Source organism: Zosterops lateralis, assembly GCF_965231275.1.
Source record: "Zosterops lateralis genome assembly, chromosome: 1".
In the NCBI taxonomy this organism is placed as follows: domain Eukaryota; kingdom Metazoa; phylum Chordata; class Aves; order Passeriformes; family Zosteropidae; genus Zosterops; species Zosterops lateralis.
Window position 1 is genome coordinate 47,912,482 of NC_139762.1, and position 16,078 is coordinate 47,928,559.

At 41.2% G+C, this 16,078-nt stretch overlaps 1 protein-coding gene across 1 annotated transcript in view; it reads left to right on the top strand.

Annotated features, from left to right (window-relative positions):
* Nucleotides 1–1,384: 1,384 nt before the first annotated feature.
* The window catches only part of NPSR1 (neuropeptide S receptor 1), a gene marked incomplete at both ends in the record, with an annotated part of 56,194 nt that continues 41,500 nt past the window's right edge, over nucleotides 1,385–16,078 (top strand). The window contains 2 exons of the mRNA XM_083884769.1: nucleotides 1,385–1,531; nucleotides 13,783–13,915. Coding sequence (XP_083740895.1) covers nucleotides 1,385–1,531; nucleotides 13,783–13,915 — 280 coding nt within the window. The remainder of the gene's footprint in view (nucleotides 1,532–13,782; nucleotides 13,916–16,078) is intronic.

A 16,078-nucleotide genomic window follows, 5' to 3' on the forward strand; every position in this document is an offset into this window, starting at 1 on the left:
CATCTTCTGTAGAGTCTGAATATTGCTTAGACACTCTGAGATTTCTGCAGTCTCTAGAACAACCTGGTCCAAAGCCCTAGATCCAGACGTGTCCTAACTTGGGAGGGTTCAGAGTCAAAATCTGGACCTGGATTTCCCTGAATTTCCCCTGCTAATACAGGCCCTGGGAGCTGGAGGGCCCTTTAGTGATGCCTCTCTTGCTGCCTATGTAGGCAGGGATGGGCAATGTCCCAAGAAGATCAGGGACATGGACAAGGCTGGCATGTTATGGAGACCCCTGCTCCAGCACCTGGGGAGAAGGTGTGCTGTGCTATCAAGAGAGAGGAGTTTAAAGACTCCTGAGCTCACCCATGGCCATCTGTGCCTACATAAACACAGGACTGGGTTTTGTCATGAGCAGAGATTGAATTGGTGGGGTGAGAGTGTGGAACATATCAAGTGCTGCTTAGGATTGTGCTGTCATTGAGGCAGAGCACCTTCACAAAGCTGAACAAGTGCTGTATTTACAAGTGACTTTATTCTCTGGTCAGGGAAGGTGAGTGCACTTTCATCTTTCATCTTGGTGTAAAGCTGGGGTGACACCACTGGAGATGGGCAAAAACATCTGCATAAACAGAGAGTATGTGGGATTGGTGCCCAAAAAATCTGCGAATAGAGAGATAATTAATTACCTTGTTCTGAGGAGTCTGGAGCCTCTAAGTATCTAGGAGCTGTACCTTTCCAGACAGGTTTTCAGTACAGTGAAGAAAGCCCTGCCCTCCTGGCTGTGCAGCACTCCATCTCACAGCAAAGGTGAGGGAGAGGTCTGTTTATGAAGTCAGGTAGATATTGACAGGGAAATTGTGATACCTTAAGCCGACAAACTTAATTGGGTTTTGCTAATATGGGAGAGCATGTTGGTGCTTGTTTATGGATATACCATAAGACCAAAGGTAACCAAAATCATAGTGAGCTTGGCTAAGCAATGCTGCTGGCTGGAATTCCCAGGCTCCTGGGCTTAGTGCAGGGAGGAGCTCCATGCTTTTACAGGTGTGCCTGACTCCAGAGCTAACAGCTTGGGGTGCAAGGTAATCCAGAGCTGACAAAGCACATGGCTGGGTCCATGCGTGCTGACTTTGTTACTGGCTGTTGCTGTTGGAAAGAGCATGTGGACGGCTGTCGTCAGAGTTATAACAAAAGAAAGCTCAAAGGAATGCCAGCTTGGCTTTGTTTTTGTTGGTTTTTTTTTTTTTTTTTTTCTTTCCCTATCACTCAGCTGCACTGAAGCCCGACACCTCTGGTAGCCAGTGAGAAGCTGGTTTTGTGCTGCGCTTTTACGGGAGAAGCCTGGCTGCATTAACTCTTAGTAAAACAAGTACCTAGACAACTTAAGCAAAATCCAGTGATGGAGGTCAACTCCACAGAAGCCAGCAGCAGCTCCCAGGGAGGCACCGGCTGTCTGGATCTGACCCTTGTCACCCACACTGAAACGGTGACTTTCACAGAAGTGGTGGCAGAAGAGGAGTGGGGATCCTTTTACTATTCCTTTAAGGTATTAATTTAAGGCGTGCATTACTTTTCTCAAATGCTTGCAGCTTCAGAGCATTTTCAGCATATATGTGGGGAGGTAACTAAGATTGTTGACTTTTTTTTTCCAGATACTGGTGGGGTTTTTTTTCCCTGCAAAGACAGCTGGCAGCATGTGTGAGGCATTTACTGAAAAGCAAAATACTTGTAGAAATTGGACTTCAGATTTACATGTCTTAGCTAACTCTATCCCCTTCCAAGAGAGGACAGTACCGGTTTTTTTTTTTTGTAGAGGTATTGTAATTATACACGCATCTTTAGGCAAAAGCTTGTATTATTCTTAACATAATTTTAAAACTTAATTTCTAGAGGCATCATCTTGACATAGAGAATTTCTTTTCAATTTTCCAGCTGTAACAAACATCATACAGAAGTGAGAGGCGGTTTTTGTTGTTTGGGGTTTTTTTAATCATGAGGGACAGGTTCTAATTAATTTGCTTTCTTGTTTGCTTGTTTGTTTGTTTGTTTTTTTGGTACGTTGAGCAGGGGTTGCAGTGTCTCTTGAAAACTGTTGTTAAGAATGCACCAGATGAGTCATTCAGTAGTTAATGCTGTTGAATTGAATGGGAAGTGTATTCAGTCATCTCCAAAACTAAACATCACCCTAGAAATACGTGAATGTAGGGAAAAAATTAGAGAAGTTCTGAAGTTCATACTTCCTTCAGATTTCAATGCCTGTTGCTACTGCTTAATTTCATTCTGATTTCCACGTGTCACTTTACTGTAATGGTGTGTTGTACAAGTTCAAGTTGTTGAAAAGTCTGACTAGGAGTACCCTGCCATTCCTTCTGGATCTTGGATCTCCAAAGAGATCAGTTTCAGCTGGCAAGATACAGACATTTCTATCATTTGACAACATGTGAGGTAAAAGGGGATATATTCAGAAGCACTTTTTCTATCTGTGAGATTGGTAGTGCTCTGACACAATCCTAGTGGAATCAGTGGAATTACAGCAGGTTCCCTGCCCTGATAAAGAAAGAGATGATCCATAGTGCTAGTCTTAATTAATGAGAGTCTCTTTTAACATGCTGCTAAGGTAACCTAGGATCTCAAGGGTGAAAATTGCTTTTTATTCCTTTTTTTTTCCTCTCCGTGTTGGACTCCTAAACTGCTCTTGAAAAAGAACTCAAAAGCGACAAGAAAAAATATTTTAACAACTTTCTCTTTATCTCCTGTCTTCTTTTCACAGTTAGGGCTGTAAATCTGAACTATGTCACGGGAGTACTATTTTATAATGGTAAAAGTGACAATTAATTCCATGACTAGAGAGTCCCCAGGCAGAAAAATGCTCCTTAATAGGAGAGATTGAGTAAATTACAGTAATTAAGAAATCAAGGATAGTCATGCATGCTCCTCCATTGCTAAAGGAAATGATTCCGTAGCTGAGGGCTTCTCATTAGACTTGCACTTGAGTCTCTGCCGGATTCCTGGCTCTGGCACATGTAGCATGAACTTTGCAAGGAGACTCACTGATTTCACATCAATTACTAGCAGTTGATAGGCATGGAAATATTTTGACTCCAGAGATGAATGACAGCTGGTGCAGCTGTAGGAAAGGAAGGAGAAAGCACCTGCTCTGATGACTACAGTGCAGGGAAGACAGGGCTCCCTGCCAGCAATTCCAGCACTCTGTAAAACCCACATGTGGAAGATGCTGCTGATACCTGTTGAGTCAGTTGGCCATCCTCCACCATGTTGTGTGGCTGCTTCCTTGCCCACTTCAGCAAGCCAAGCAGCATCGTCTTCCTCTCTACAATGCTGTAGTTAAGCAGCTAAAGCAATCTAAGAAGTTTCAGTTTGGAACAGGTTGAATGAATTTGAAAAACAGAGTTCAGTGTTCAAAATGTAGCTTACAAATAGGGTTTGGATTTTCAAACACACTGTCACCTGTAGCTGACTGTGAAGGCAGGGTGGGTGAGTGGTCACTACACAGGTTGACCCCTGTGTGCCAGGGTGCAGACAGAGCACACAAGCTATTTCTGCTTGGAAAATGCAGGTGTAACCTACCTGATCAAAGCAGTCATAGGAAAACATGATCTAAACTGATAAACGAAGTCTATAGAGTGACACCCCATACCTGTGTTAATGACTTTTTAATGATTTTGCCCAATGACAGCTGCCAGAGTATCTCACATGCTCCTTAAACTACATAAACATGCACTGGCGTCTCCTTTTCCTCCCAGACTGCAGAAAGACAGCCAGTGCCCACCCCCAGTAGTGACTGTGTTATACTGTGGTAGCAACATGACTAAAGTAAAATAACTTGCATTAGAGCATTTCAGTGCTCTAAGTCCTGTTAAAGGCTGAGCTATGAATGCTTCTCTTTCAGAAAAAAATGAGCCTCTGTCTATTCCTCTTCTTACCAACTAAACCCTGCACAGTTTCAGATTAGAGAGTGTTTTGCCAGTTCAGGTTTTTGTTGTCTTTTTGGGGGGAAGGCTGGGATTTTGTTGATTTATTTTTGCTGAAAAAATAGAGGAATGCAGATTTTCTTCTGATAGTCATTACTACAGAAGGGCCAGCTGCTCACCAAAGCTTTGCTAATGAAGTCTGATTTGGGGCCATGTGAGCTAACTAGACTGACTCTTGGCATACAGAATGGCAGCTTTTGGGGCAGGACTAGGTGTATCCATGCACCACTCAACAAACAAGATGAGCTGGTGATTCCCATGGCAAAGGCACTGTCTCATTCCCACTGCCATTTAGTTCTTGCTGTTCTGTTATAGCAAATTGTCCCTGAAAATGCAGATCATCTTTCTTCCTGGGTGCCTTTTCTGTGGGGTATCAAGGTAGGTTATTGATTTAAACTACAAGGAATTCTGTTGGCTGTTTCAGCACCTAATTCAGAACAGATGTGCAAATTTGTATTAATTACAGCTCCAGCCTCCCAAGCCAAAGGAGAGTTCAGTATATTCCTTAACAATCTCCTCCATATGTGCTTAATCCATGTGTAAAAGGGCTCTAACTCTAAGCATCAACTGCACCTGCCAAATACAGTAGTCCAGAAAGAGCAGAAATCATCTAAATACCTGTAGCCTTCCTCTATTTTAGGACCTTCTTAACTCTGCAAACCTGACAAGGTACAAACCAGAAACCTGCCTGGAAAAAAGCTGGAATCTCAGAATAGGTTTGGCCCTATTCTGTGCAAGGTTTGGGAGGTTTTGTCAGGGCTGGAGGAAGCATCTCCTCCTGCCAGATACTAAACCAAACAGGCCAGAAGCTTTCACAATGGTAGGAGCATGTGCTTGTCCTCAGAAAGATTTGGTAGGGATCATCTCTGTTTCAGGAGCTCTGCTGAGATAGATGCCCTGATTTTATGCAGGAAAGTAAAGGTTGGAGTGCTCAAAAAGGGAAAGGAACAGGTGCTGTGAGTTTTCTCAGTGGGACTGTGTTCCCACCACAATTTCCTACCTGCCAGCAGAGCTGGGAATCCATCAAGTAGTACTTTTTGTTTCCTGCAGTGTAGAATCCTCACCTTTGCAGCAGGACACAAAAGTTTTGTTGTTTACATCCAAGGTTGTTGGGAACCCCAGTGTCCCCCCTACCAAGTGGGAACCCCAATCACTGGTCCAAATGTTGGCACTCCCCTGCCTCTGGCCGCATGGGCCCTGGTCCTTGTGCCATGCAGTATTAGCACAGCAGTGACACTGAAGTGTTACAGCTCTCAGGAGGAACTGTGCGCCTATCAAAACCATCACAAATTATTTTAAACATATGTCTTTGACCATCCTCCCCCCACATTGTAGCATTCTGTGTACCTGCCTGTTTTAGCCCATGTAGCTCAGATATTAAACAGGACAGCACAACATAGCTCAAGTAAGCACAACTCTAAGAATGTAGGCTACTTGTCCATGGGGCTAATGCTCTTTACAGAGGTTGGGGTTTACCATCACCAGCAAAGAGCTGAAGAGACCAACATGCTAAGAGGTTTTGTAGGACTATCCTGTTACATGGATTTGGCTCCAAGTGTTCTCAGAGACTGCTGAAGTCAGAGTTTGATGTCCCTATCCTTTCACCCAAATGTAGGAGTCGCTCTATCTCCTGAAAAGCATTTGCTTATGCTATTGCTCATTCTGATTTTCAAGGAAATATCAGAGAGCATCCCATCATTGTATACATAATAGGAAAATAATAATGGGTGCTGTCAAATTTCTGGAGTAATCTCTGCAGATGCAATCACACTTTTAGAAAATAGATGTATCAAATAATTCAGAGGTAAGTTTGCAATCTTTCAGTGAGGGGAGAGGAGGAGGAGGATTAAGTTTACAAAAATAAAATGTCAGGGACTCCTGAACACAGCCTCTGCAATACGCTGTAATGACTGTTGCTATTCTTGAGATGCTGCGCTGAGAGTCATCTCCTTGAGAAACTGCTTCTGCAGTGCTCTTGGCCAGGCTGGTCTCATCCAGCAGCTTAAACACGACACAGAAGTGGTCTGGCAGTACCATAGCCCAACAGGGAGCAGCTCTGAGCCAGCTGATTTGAGCTATTCAACAATAACAACCCTCCTACTACTGTCCCTGTGCTCCACACAGGCATGTGGTTTGCACCTGTCTGCATCTCCTAGCTAAAAATTCCTAGAAAGTATAATTTTTTACGTTTTTTGAGATACTTTACTGATTAGGCATATTTAGTCATTTTAAGTGATTAAGAAAAACAACACTTCAGGGTTTGAAACAAGGCTATCAAAAATCATAAAATTATGGATGGACATGTGAGTGACCTAATATTATCTTTCCACATAGAAAATATTCTACAAAAAATATAGATAACATTAAAAAATTATGTTTTCTGATGACATTTAAATAAGGAATATCTGTCTAATTCTGTGGAATTTTCCTAGAGTGCAATGGGTAAAATATCCTGCAATAACTGAGCAGTACTGCCTGCATTTATTATCTATCTTGTATCACATCACAACAGAACGGCAAATAAGAACTATTTAGTGATAGAATTGAATTAGTCACATTTTTTACTGACTGTAACTATCACACCTATGGAAAATTTTGGGGCAGAGTGGGGGCTTGTTCAGCTGTTGAGGTTGGAAAGATCACTCACTGCAACTAGCACGCATTAGATTGCGTGTACCAAAGGGACCCTGCTCATTCATGGTGGTGAAGTGAGAGCTAAGAAATAGGTTTTCTGAAAAGGTTCACACAAAACCCCCATACAGCTTTGCTAGATTTCAAAAAGATGAGAAAGTAATCTTGATAACAAAATTGCCCCTTTCCATAAGAATATGTCCTGGTTTAGTGAATAGACTTTCTCAGCTTGTCTGTTTCCCTAAGTCTGAAAGGTAGAAAGTATTATAGATCTCTCCTCTGTGTAACACAAAAACATAACAGACAATGAGTGGAATACCATAGTGACACAAACTCATACAAAACTGCTCCTCAAGTTCAACAGAACAGAAAAAAATCAACTCGTGTTCCTTCCAGCTGTGTGCTTTTTCCAACAAAAAGGACTCCTTGAGAAGTGACTGTTGCTGGCATTTTTGATATGTTGTGAAGGTTTCATGTGGCAGTGCATCCCAGCTTTGCCAGAATGTTCCATAACCTTGGGCTGGGAAGATAACCCAGCCAGTCAGTTAGAAAGCATCTTAGTGAGGCAGCCTCTGCACAGGGGATAGGGAGAGCTATCAAGCAAAACCAGTAGCATTTAAATGAGAAAGCAGCAGTCCCAAAGTCAAACCTGGGGCTGAACTGGTGTTTATGCACTTTGAATCAGGCTCCATTCCAGGCCACACTAATTAAAGGAAAAATACAACCAAAAAGAACTCCTAGAGGGCATATTGTCTGCCTAAATGTGTTTCTCTCAAATTCAATCATAATGGAAGTACTTTCAATGACAAAATATAAAACTTAGCTTTGAACTTTCTTTTCTCCCAGTCTTTCTTACCTTCACATGAGTTTTCCCTGGGTTTTTAAGTGTCAATCAAATTGTTTTCCCAAAATTTTCAGGAATATCTTGTGTGAACTCTGTGTAGAAACATCTTCTCAGTTTTGCCTTTCTGGATGGAGAACCTTCTTTCGAAACATATTTGTATTACAGAAGTAGACAGTACAACTTCCTGCTGCTTGTGACAGCTAAGGCTGAAGATTTCAGTGACCTTCCCAGTTGTTTGAGCATGTTTCTTTCTTATTGAGACAAGGCCTATCAGCAAATGAATCAAGAGCTTTTCAGCCATTTTTTTTCAGCTTTTCTTTTCTTGAGCATTAGGAGATCATTTGAGTTAATCATCTGAATCTTCACATTCAGGTCATCAGCATTTCCTTTGTGAAGCTTGCTTCTAGCCCAAGTAGACTGTTGTGTCTCTTCTTGTAAGATGTTTGATGCCCCTTCTTTTTGACAGGCAGAACTGCTGTCTACAATTAAAGTATACACAATGCACCTACAGCTTTTCTTCAAGTAGATTGCTGTTAGGTTGTGGGTTTTTTTTCACAACCCAACTTGCATAGAAAGTTTCAATACAGGAAGAAATATGAATGTTTTGAAAGTTTAAACAAGTGTTTTCTTTTTGCACATTAAAGAACACTTATTTTGCAGGTGGTAACCATAACCATAGCCGTGGCCCATTCAGTGGCATCACACTTCATTTCTAAAAGACCACAGTTTAAGCTGGTCGCACCTGGCAGAAATTTTACATCTCAGGACTTCAAATAAATATAAGAAAAATGCCATCTTATACTTGTAAAGTCTTTTTTCCTAAGACTAATATGTTTTTGCCATTTCCATGCCTGTAGCCTTTACATCTGTATTTGTTACTTGCAGACAAAATTTTAATTTATATAAAGATTCCCAGAAAGATCTGAGTTGTTCATGTTTCTGTGATATAATAAATAATACACAATGTGTGCAAAGCACTCATCTGATTATGTCTGTTTAAGTGCTTTTTAGTTTTAAGAATATTCCTTAAGAAAATAGGTTTTATGCATACTTGTGTATGTGCATAATAATACAAGTAGAGAAGGACTTCTGGAGGTCACCTGAACCAACCACTTGAAAGGAAATCCAAACAATGCCAGATTTCTCAGAGCAGTGTCTGTTTGAGTTCTGAATATCTCCAGGGGTGGAAATCCCATAGCCTCTCTGGGCTCCCATCCTAGTGCTTGACCACCCTCATGAAGAACTCTTTTCTCCTCATTTCTTACCAAGATATCCCATGTTGCAACCCTTGTTTGTGGATTCTTGCCCTTTCATGGGGCACATCTGAGAAGAATCTGGATCCATTTTCTCTGCAGCCTCCTCCCAGATAGTTGTAGGCAGCATTTAGACCCCTGAAGGCTTCTCTTTGGTTTCTGCTGTGGGGGAATCTGGCAGTATGGAAAAGAGGTGTTCCATTATTTTTGCCTTATTTATTTAAAAATTTAATGAATTGTATCAGAGTTTAGCCAGTACTTTTAAAACTTTCTAATTGGGTTAATGGGTGTATTTTGATTCCCTTCAGTGTTGCAGTCCAAAGTGCAATTTGCCTTAGAGATAAGCTGATTATAAATCCCTGACAGAAATCAGTGAAACTGCATAGCACATGTCAGCCTCTGGAAAATCAATTCTCCTGGTTTTCTGGGACTTTTGGGGGTATTGTCGGGTTTTGTTTGGGTGTGTTTTTTGTGGTTTGTTTGTTTTTGTTTGAGTTTTAAGTGTCCATTCTAAATGGGGGATGTTAAAATGGCAAATCCATCCTGACCATTTTTAGTTTTCAATATTCAAGATTCCAGATCTTCTACAGTAGGATCAAAAATAATTGCTAATAACTGCTCTATTTTTCTACATGGTCTGCAATTAATGTGATTATTTTAGAGAATGGGAAAATATTTTTCTCTTTTTATCCCTCTTTCAAGAAAGTGCAATGCAATCTACTAGTGGTGAACCTGGCCATGAGCATGACAGTTAGCCAATTTAGCAAGGGGATTTATATATTCTTCTCATGCATTAAGAACACTCTTACAAAATTGTTTGGCTTTCTCCATGATTGCAGCTCTCTTACAATCTCAATTGCTGCAATGCCAACCCCATAATTTTTAAAATATACCAAAAGTAAGATCATTTGTGTATTCTCAGAGTTTATCAACTGTCAAGAAAAAGCTATTCAGAGACTTAAGCTGCTACTGGCTTGTGATATGAGGGATCATGTCTCTTCTTCACCCAAGAGACCAAGAACATGGTGCAGAAAGACACCTGGTCAGCAAGACCAAGAATTTACCACAGGCCTGCAGTCCTCATACCAAGAGGACAGTCAGCCACTCTAGGCATGGAATATCTCCTTCTCTTTTTCTAGTTGCTCATTTCTTACCTGGAAACCTATATTTTTCCGGGTTGTTTCCCAAGCAGCCTCAGCAGCTAGAGCTAGACTGTTTTAGACTGGGTCCCATTCAAGTACAAATAAACTTTGTCCACTGATAGTTGAACCTCTCTTTCTATTAGGCAACTTCTCTAATATCAGACAAAGGCTTCTGCACCTCAAGACATGAGGAACAGCACCTCCACTGGACTGGGCTATCAGGTATATCCCCATTCCACAGTCACAGCTGGTCTTCTCCAGCAAAAGGGTTACAAATCCTGAGAGAAGACAAAGCAAGGAAGTTGGCTGGGGAGAACTGGAAGGAGCGATGGCATTGTGGTGCCAAAATGCCACCGTACATCTCCAAAAGGATTTAACTGAGGTCTTGAGATTTAACTGTTGCCTCAAATATAAAGCAGAATACACCTCTAGTTAGACCTATTGCAGCCTCTGGATTCAAAAATTTTATTAGAGAAAAAAAATGACAAGATTTTTTTTTTTATAGCCAAAGGAAAATACACACAATCTTCAGACAGGTTTTCTGGCTTGCATTTCACCCATGAAGAGGCATTTTCTTCATTGACTAAAGCTGGTTTTAATCTTGGAGCAACATAGCAAAACATGAATATGTTCTCTGGATGTCAAGCACTTCCATGCTCCAGACACAGCAGCCTTGTGGAACAGCAGCATGTGCAATTGCTCAAGTCAAGCCAAGGAAATCCTCTTGACTTTCATTTTTTGGTGACCTTAATAATGTCAAAAGCATCTCTAACTTTTCTAATCTGAAATAATTGCTGTATGACACTAGTCTCTCATGGCATTCTCATCTAGTGTAATTATTATTGTCCATTTCAAAAGAAGCCCTAGTCAACAGAGGTTTGGGAAATATTATTATCTTTCTTTTTATCAGAATGCTTCTGATGTTTGTACAACATATTATTGAGGAATGTTTTTTGTAAATTGCCTCTTCCAGGATTGTTATTAAGAAAGGATTTTTGTTTGATGAATGAACAAGACATGAAATTAAACACTTCTATGTCTAAACAACCTGAAGATGATTAATAAAACTAGAGAAAATTCAGCTGGAGTGAAATTCAAAGAGCCATTATCTATCTCTCTGATCTAATAACTATTTTTAAGGCCTTCACAGATGAAAGTTTTACTGGCTCAATCAGTCTCTGTATCTATGATATATTTTACAGCCTTCTTTTTCTTTTTAAATTTTCATCCTGAATTCTGTACCATAGTTTTGATTTTTATCCAGTCCGCAGTGGATCTAAAGAAGAGATTAGTCCTTTACATTTTTACATTAGTCTTTTTCATATCTTCAAGGCTATGTTCATCTTTTCCTGCAGTTGGCTTTTCCTGGACTTAGCAATTTGTTTCATTCAGTCATTTTGTCTATGTGCTTTATGACAACACATTTGTGTGTCTCTCTTGAAGTACTGTGCCCAGGAGTGGGCATGGCCCGGTGGAAAGATGAGATCAGAGGCACATGAGACTGGTGTGGATCCCAAAGTGGTGGTGGCTGTTGCTGTCATGGTAGGGTGATGCCATGATGTTCTGGGGCACTTTGCACGTGTGCTGCATGTGAGGGTGGATGTTTTGAAGGCTGGTCCAACCAAGTGTTCTTATATTCACTACACTGCAGTGCTGAACTCCTCCTTGTTGGACAGGCTGTTGCTTTTTTCCCAGTACATGTTTCCAATTCATGAAGATAATTTTGAATTCCAATCCTAGCTTCTGCAAAGGCCTTTATCACAGTGGGCATCCTATCAATAATCATGGAAGTTTTCATTCTGCAAGTTAATACAGACTGAGAGAGGCTGTGGTGATTTAAGTTGCCCATTGTTATGGTTCTTTAATCCCCAGGAATTAGATCTTTTTCCCTTTTGTCTGAATGGCAGCCCCCACAAACAGATTAATAAAAAATTCACCTTTATTTCTTTGTCTGCCAGACTTACCTCTATTTTCAGTGTTTGCATTTTTAAGTTATCTATCTTTGCAGTCTGGTTTAATTTCTGCAGTCTAACATTGCACAACAGTTAGGCACTGCTTGTAAATTGGTGAAAGGGATTTAATCTGAGCATTTGTGCTGTGCTCCTAGGGTGGGGAAACGTCCTTCTAACACAGCCTCTGTTGCTCCATAGCTATTCTTCTGTGGGAATCATAAGGTTTGAGATCCTTCTTCCAAAAAAAACATTTCCTTCCAATTCCTGTTCTAAGAAAGTCATGCCCATAAAAATAGTTTCATCGTAACTCCACCACACATTTTTAAGGAAATTTGTTTCCAAGAAATTCAAGAGATTTGCAGACACCCCAAAAAGATAGCTTTTAGATTTAAAAAAAAAAAAAAAATTCCAAGTATCTAGCCCACACAGGTTGTCTCATCGAGGTCACTCTGTATTCAGTGGAAACAACCCATCACCCATCCCAAGGTAGGTGAGATGAGTCATCTCTGAGACACTGCCATTACCTAGACAATACAGAGACAATTTAGAATAGCTGTGTCTCTTCAGAACTTTAAAATTAGGTGAGATGACATGAATGGTAGATTATGCTGGTGAAAACCATCGTGCTGGGAAATGTGAAATCCTCTTTACACAGGCTTCATTGTTTGCTTAAACTAATCTCTGGGCTCAGGCACAGAGTGGAACATCAAATTGCTCTTCATCAGGTCCTCTCTGTATGACTGCATGACCCACAAGGCAGTGTGGCTCCCTACTCAGAGCAAAGCTGTGGCTGGTTCCCAGGAGAGGCTGCCCAGGGGGGGCAATGGGAGGGACCAGGAGGGGCAATGACTGCTGACCAGGAATGGGGCTAAGTGCTGAGAAGGCACTACAGCTAATTATAAAGAAAGAAGTTCCACGTTCCTGGTCCATTCCTTTCATTTCACCTTCCCTCCCCACGCTCATGTGAAATGAGCTACTTTCTTTGCAAGCAGAAAGAGGTCTGGTTTTTGCTCACCCATAGTGGCATTAAAATGCTTTTAATGAGTGTTCTCCCTGGCTTCTGCTCTACCATCAGCCCAGTCAAGTAAGTGGGGTCTTACTGACAGCATCTTTCCCCCAACCTTCTCAAGGACAGGTCCTTGAGGCCACGTCTGTAGGGCCAGCACCTGACACCCCTCCTCAGCTGCAGCCCTTACCTGCCTCCTCCATCTTCCTCTAACTCCCAGCTTGTGGGTTTGCTGGCTGGAATGGAGAGATCCCAAACAACTGCACAGACTCATCCCAGTTGCTAGGATGTTAAGATTAGGTGTGCACTCACCAAACAAGCAAACGTGGACACATACCCTGGTGATCTTGCAGCCAGAGCATCTTGATGCTTTGAGAGCATGAACAGCTTTCTTACTTTGTTTTCTTTGTACACACACCACTAGGGGACGTTTTGTCATCACGTTTCAGTCGCTACACAATTACACTTTTCCTTAGTGGGTCATGCTTCCTATTCAGTCATGGTACACATCTAGATCATGGAGTGGATGTCTGAATTTCACAGGGCTCGTGAATGACCCAGACTTTTTGAAGCTGGGAAAGAGAGGAGTATTTATTTCCCCCATTCCTCCAAAGGAGCCCATCTATCAACATTCCTTATGAAGTGAGGCAGCTGGTTATTTCACAGCTTGCTGGAGCAGCACAAGAAAGCTGAGAGCTGACTCTCGATTTAGCACTAACTGCAGAATACATACACCGCTAGTGGTTTTGTGAAGAGAGAAGTAATATACAGCCACTGCAAACCAAACTGGTGATATTTGCTAGCAGTGATGCGTGTTAAGTATTTTCTGAAAAAAACCAAGAATGTCTTTTAGATTAAATAGTTGAAATCAATTGGCAAAACTCAAATTTCACTCCTGTTTTCCATTCTCATCTCGTTTGTCTGACTGTCTATCCAACCACCCATCTATATGCTTTTTTCCCTTCTTTCCATTGCAGACAGAGCAGCTGGTGACCCTTTGGATTCTCTTTATTGTTACAATTGCTGGAAATGCCATCGTGCTCTTCTCTATCTGGAGGAGGAAGCGGAAATCTCGAATGACCTACTTTGTTACTCAGCTGGCAATCACAGGTAGTGTAAGGGAGGGGAAAGGGCTCCTGACCTGCACAAGAATCACAATTTAAATGACAAATAAGAAAATGCGACTTGAATGGTGAAGAATTCAGTTGCCACCTATTGTCCAGTTGCAGTTTGCCATAAAGCAAATGGATGGCTGCTTATCTTAAAGCTCAGTCGGACTCTGATCTAAAAAGATGTTGCTAGGTGTAGTAGTATGCAGCAGCTGCAACTCACTAAATCTTATCTTCCAGTCCGAGTTCGCATCTGCATTTCCCAGAAGGTATGCCTCCAGCTGTTGTCATGGAACTGCTTAAATTAAACTAGTTTAAGATGAATCTCTTGTGTTTTTCTACTAAAACTACTCCATCAATTATGCTCCAGCAGTGAAAAGTGAAAATAACTTCATGTTGTCCGGTTTAACGAAGTAAGGGAAATATAACAATATAAAGGTGGAGAGGAATTTAGATTTCTCTTTTATAATGGACAAAGGGATGCTGATCCAAGGACTTTGTAGTTTTTAAACAGAATGTGAAATGTACAGAAGCCTGATTTGTAAAATGTCAGTCTCAGCAAGAAGGAAAGGAAATGAGTATAAGCAGCACATTGTTTCTCTGTGGTCTTGAATGGACTACATTTGTGGGAGTTTAGGTTTCCCAAGGGAAAATATGTGCTGTTTCTATAACAGTGGCCTGCTACTAATCCCTGCTTACAAGACATCTGTGTTGTACTGTTTGTGTATATAGGATATATTTATATGCTTTCTATTGCTTTTTCCCACCCCTAAGCTATGATAGGAATTACAGCACTTTTTCACTAAAGAGCCATTTAATATATGATTTTCCAACAATACCACATCCTCTTTTGGTATCTCTTGTACCTGTGTATAAACTGGAAAAACAGAGCACTACACTGCCCAATTTTTAACGTGCATTTTTGTAAATAAATGAACTCCGTGGTCTCAACCACATCTGCTCAGGAGAATGTTCAGTTTGAAGAACTATTCTCAGCTGAAACAGTTAGACCAGGGTGTGCAAATTGATGCAAAGAGGCAGGGCTGTAACAGGCGATGTAAGAATCCTTGCAAGGTGAGAAGGTGAAGGTTTGCAGTGACTCCTCTTCTCAAGTGCTGACAGCTGGTTTTCCTGTTTGCCTGAGTCACCTGTAATGAATGGTTTGACTTCTTATCTCAGTCATGACCTTTATGCCACTTCCTTCATGTGCCAATGGTATTTTCCATCAGGTAAGGCAGGTCAATACAGTCTCACCCCACAGCTTGGAAGCATCAACCACGGATCAAGCATTACAGGAGTTTCAAAATGAACAGTCTCTTCTCAAAGAGTTCCTGATCCCAGGTGAATGGAATGTACTCAGGCAGCCAAGCAGAAGTACAGGCAAAGAACAGAAGAGGAGAGAAAGCCCAAGATGGAAATTATCTATTTTCTGCTTACTGTCAGGTGTACTGAGAGGGGTCTACTGCTGTTGCTGTGCTGGATAAGTGGGAATTTTTCCATTTTGTACCCATAGGAAAGAGGACTTTTTGTATTAGAATGGAGGTGCATGGAGAACTCTTCACTAGGGGTTTAAATGCTGTCAGCATGAAGGGAGAGGAAGTGCAGTTTTGAGGGAGCTGAAAGAATCAGTGACAGTGGCAAAGACAACAATGCAAACATACCGTTAGATGTGGGCAGCAAATAGTGCTATACAGCTGATTTTATAATTTGACTGAGATCTATGTGTTTCACTTGCTGATTCTTTTGGCTTCCCCTTCTCTAAAATTATCCTTGACTTTTAAAATTGCCTGAGTTCAACAGTCTGTTCCATTTCATATTACAAACATTCACAGAGAAAACTCACTTGACATTCACATCTGCAGTGTTAAAAGAAGTAACTCCAGCTTGAACAGTGAGGCTCCTTTCAAACAATGTCGATATCTGTTTTGTGATGCAGGAGTCAGAACTCTAATTTATCTTCCTGCACCAAGACTGCTTGTCAGTATCTTGGCACAAGGAAATGACTTAATTCCTGAAATGGAGCCATTTCACTTTCTTATCTTTAAAAATATTATTAAGAACAAAGCAAGCTGGCAACAGCCATCATCCTTTCACAACAAGGTATGAGGTAGATGCAGAACATTACGAAAGCACTGACTTGTCACACTGCTTTGACATGCCAAGC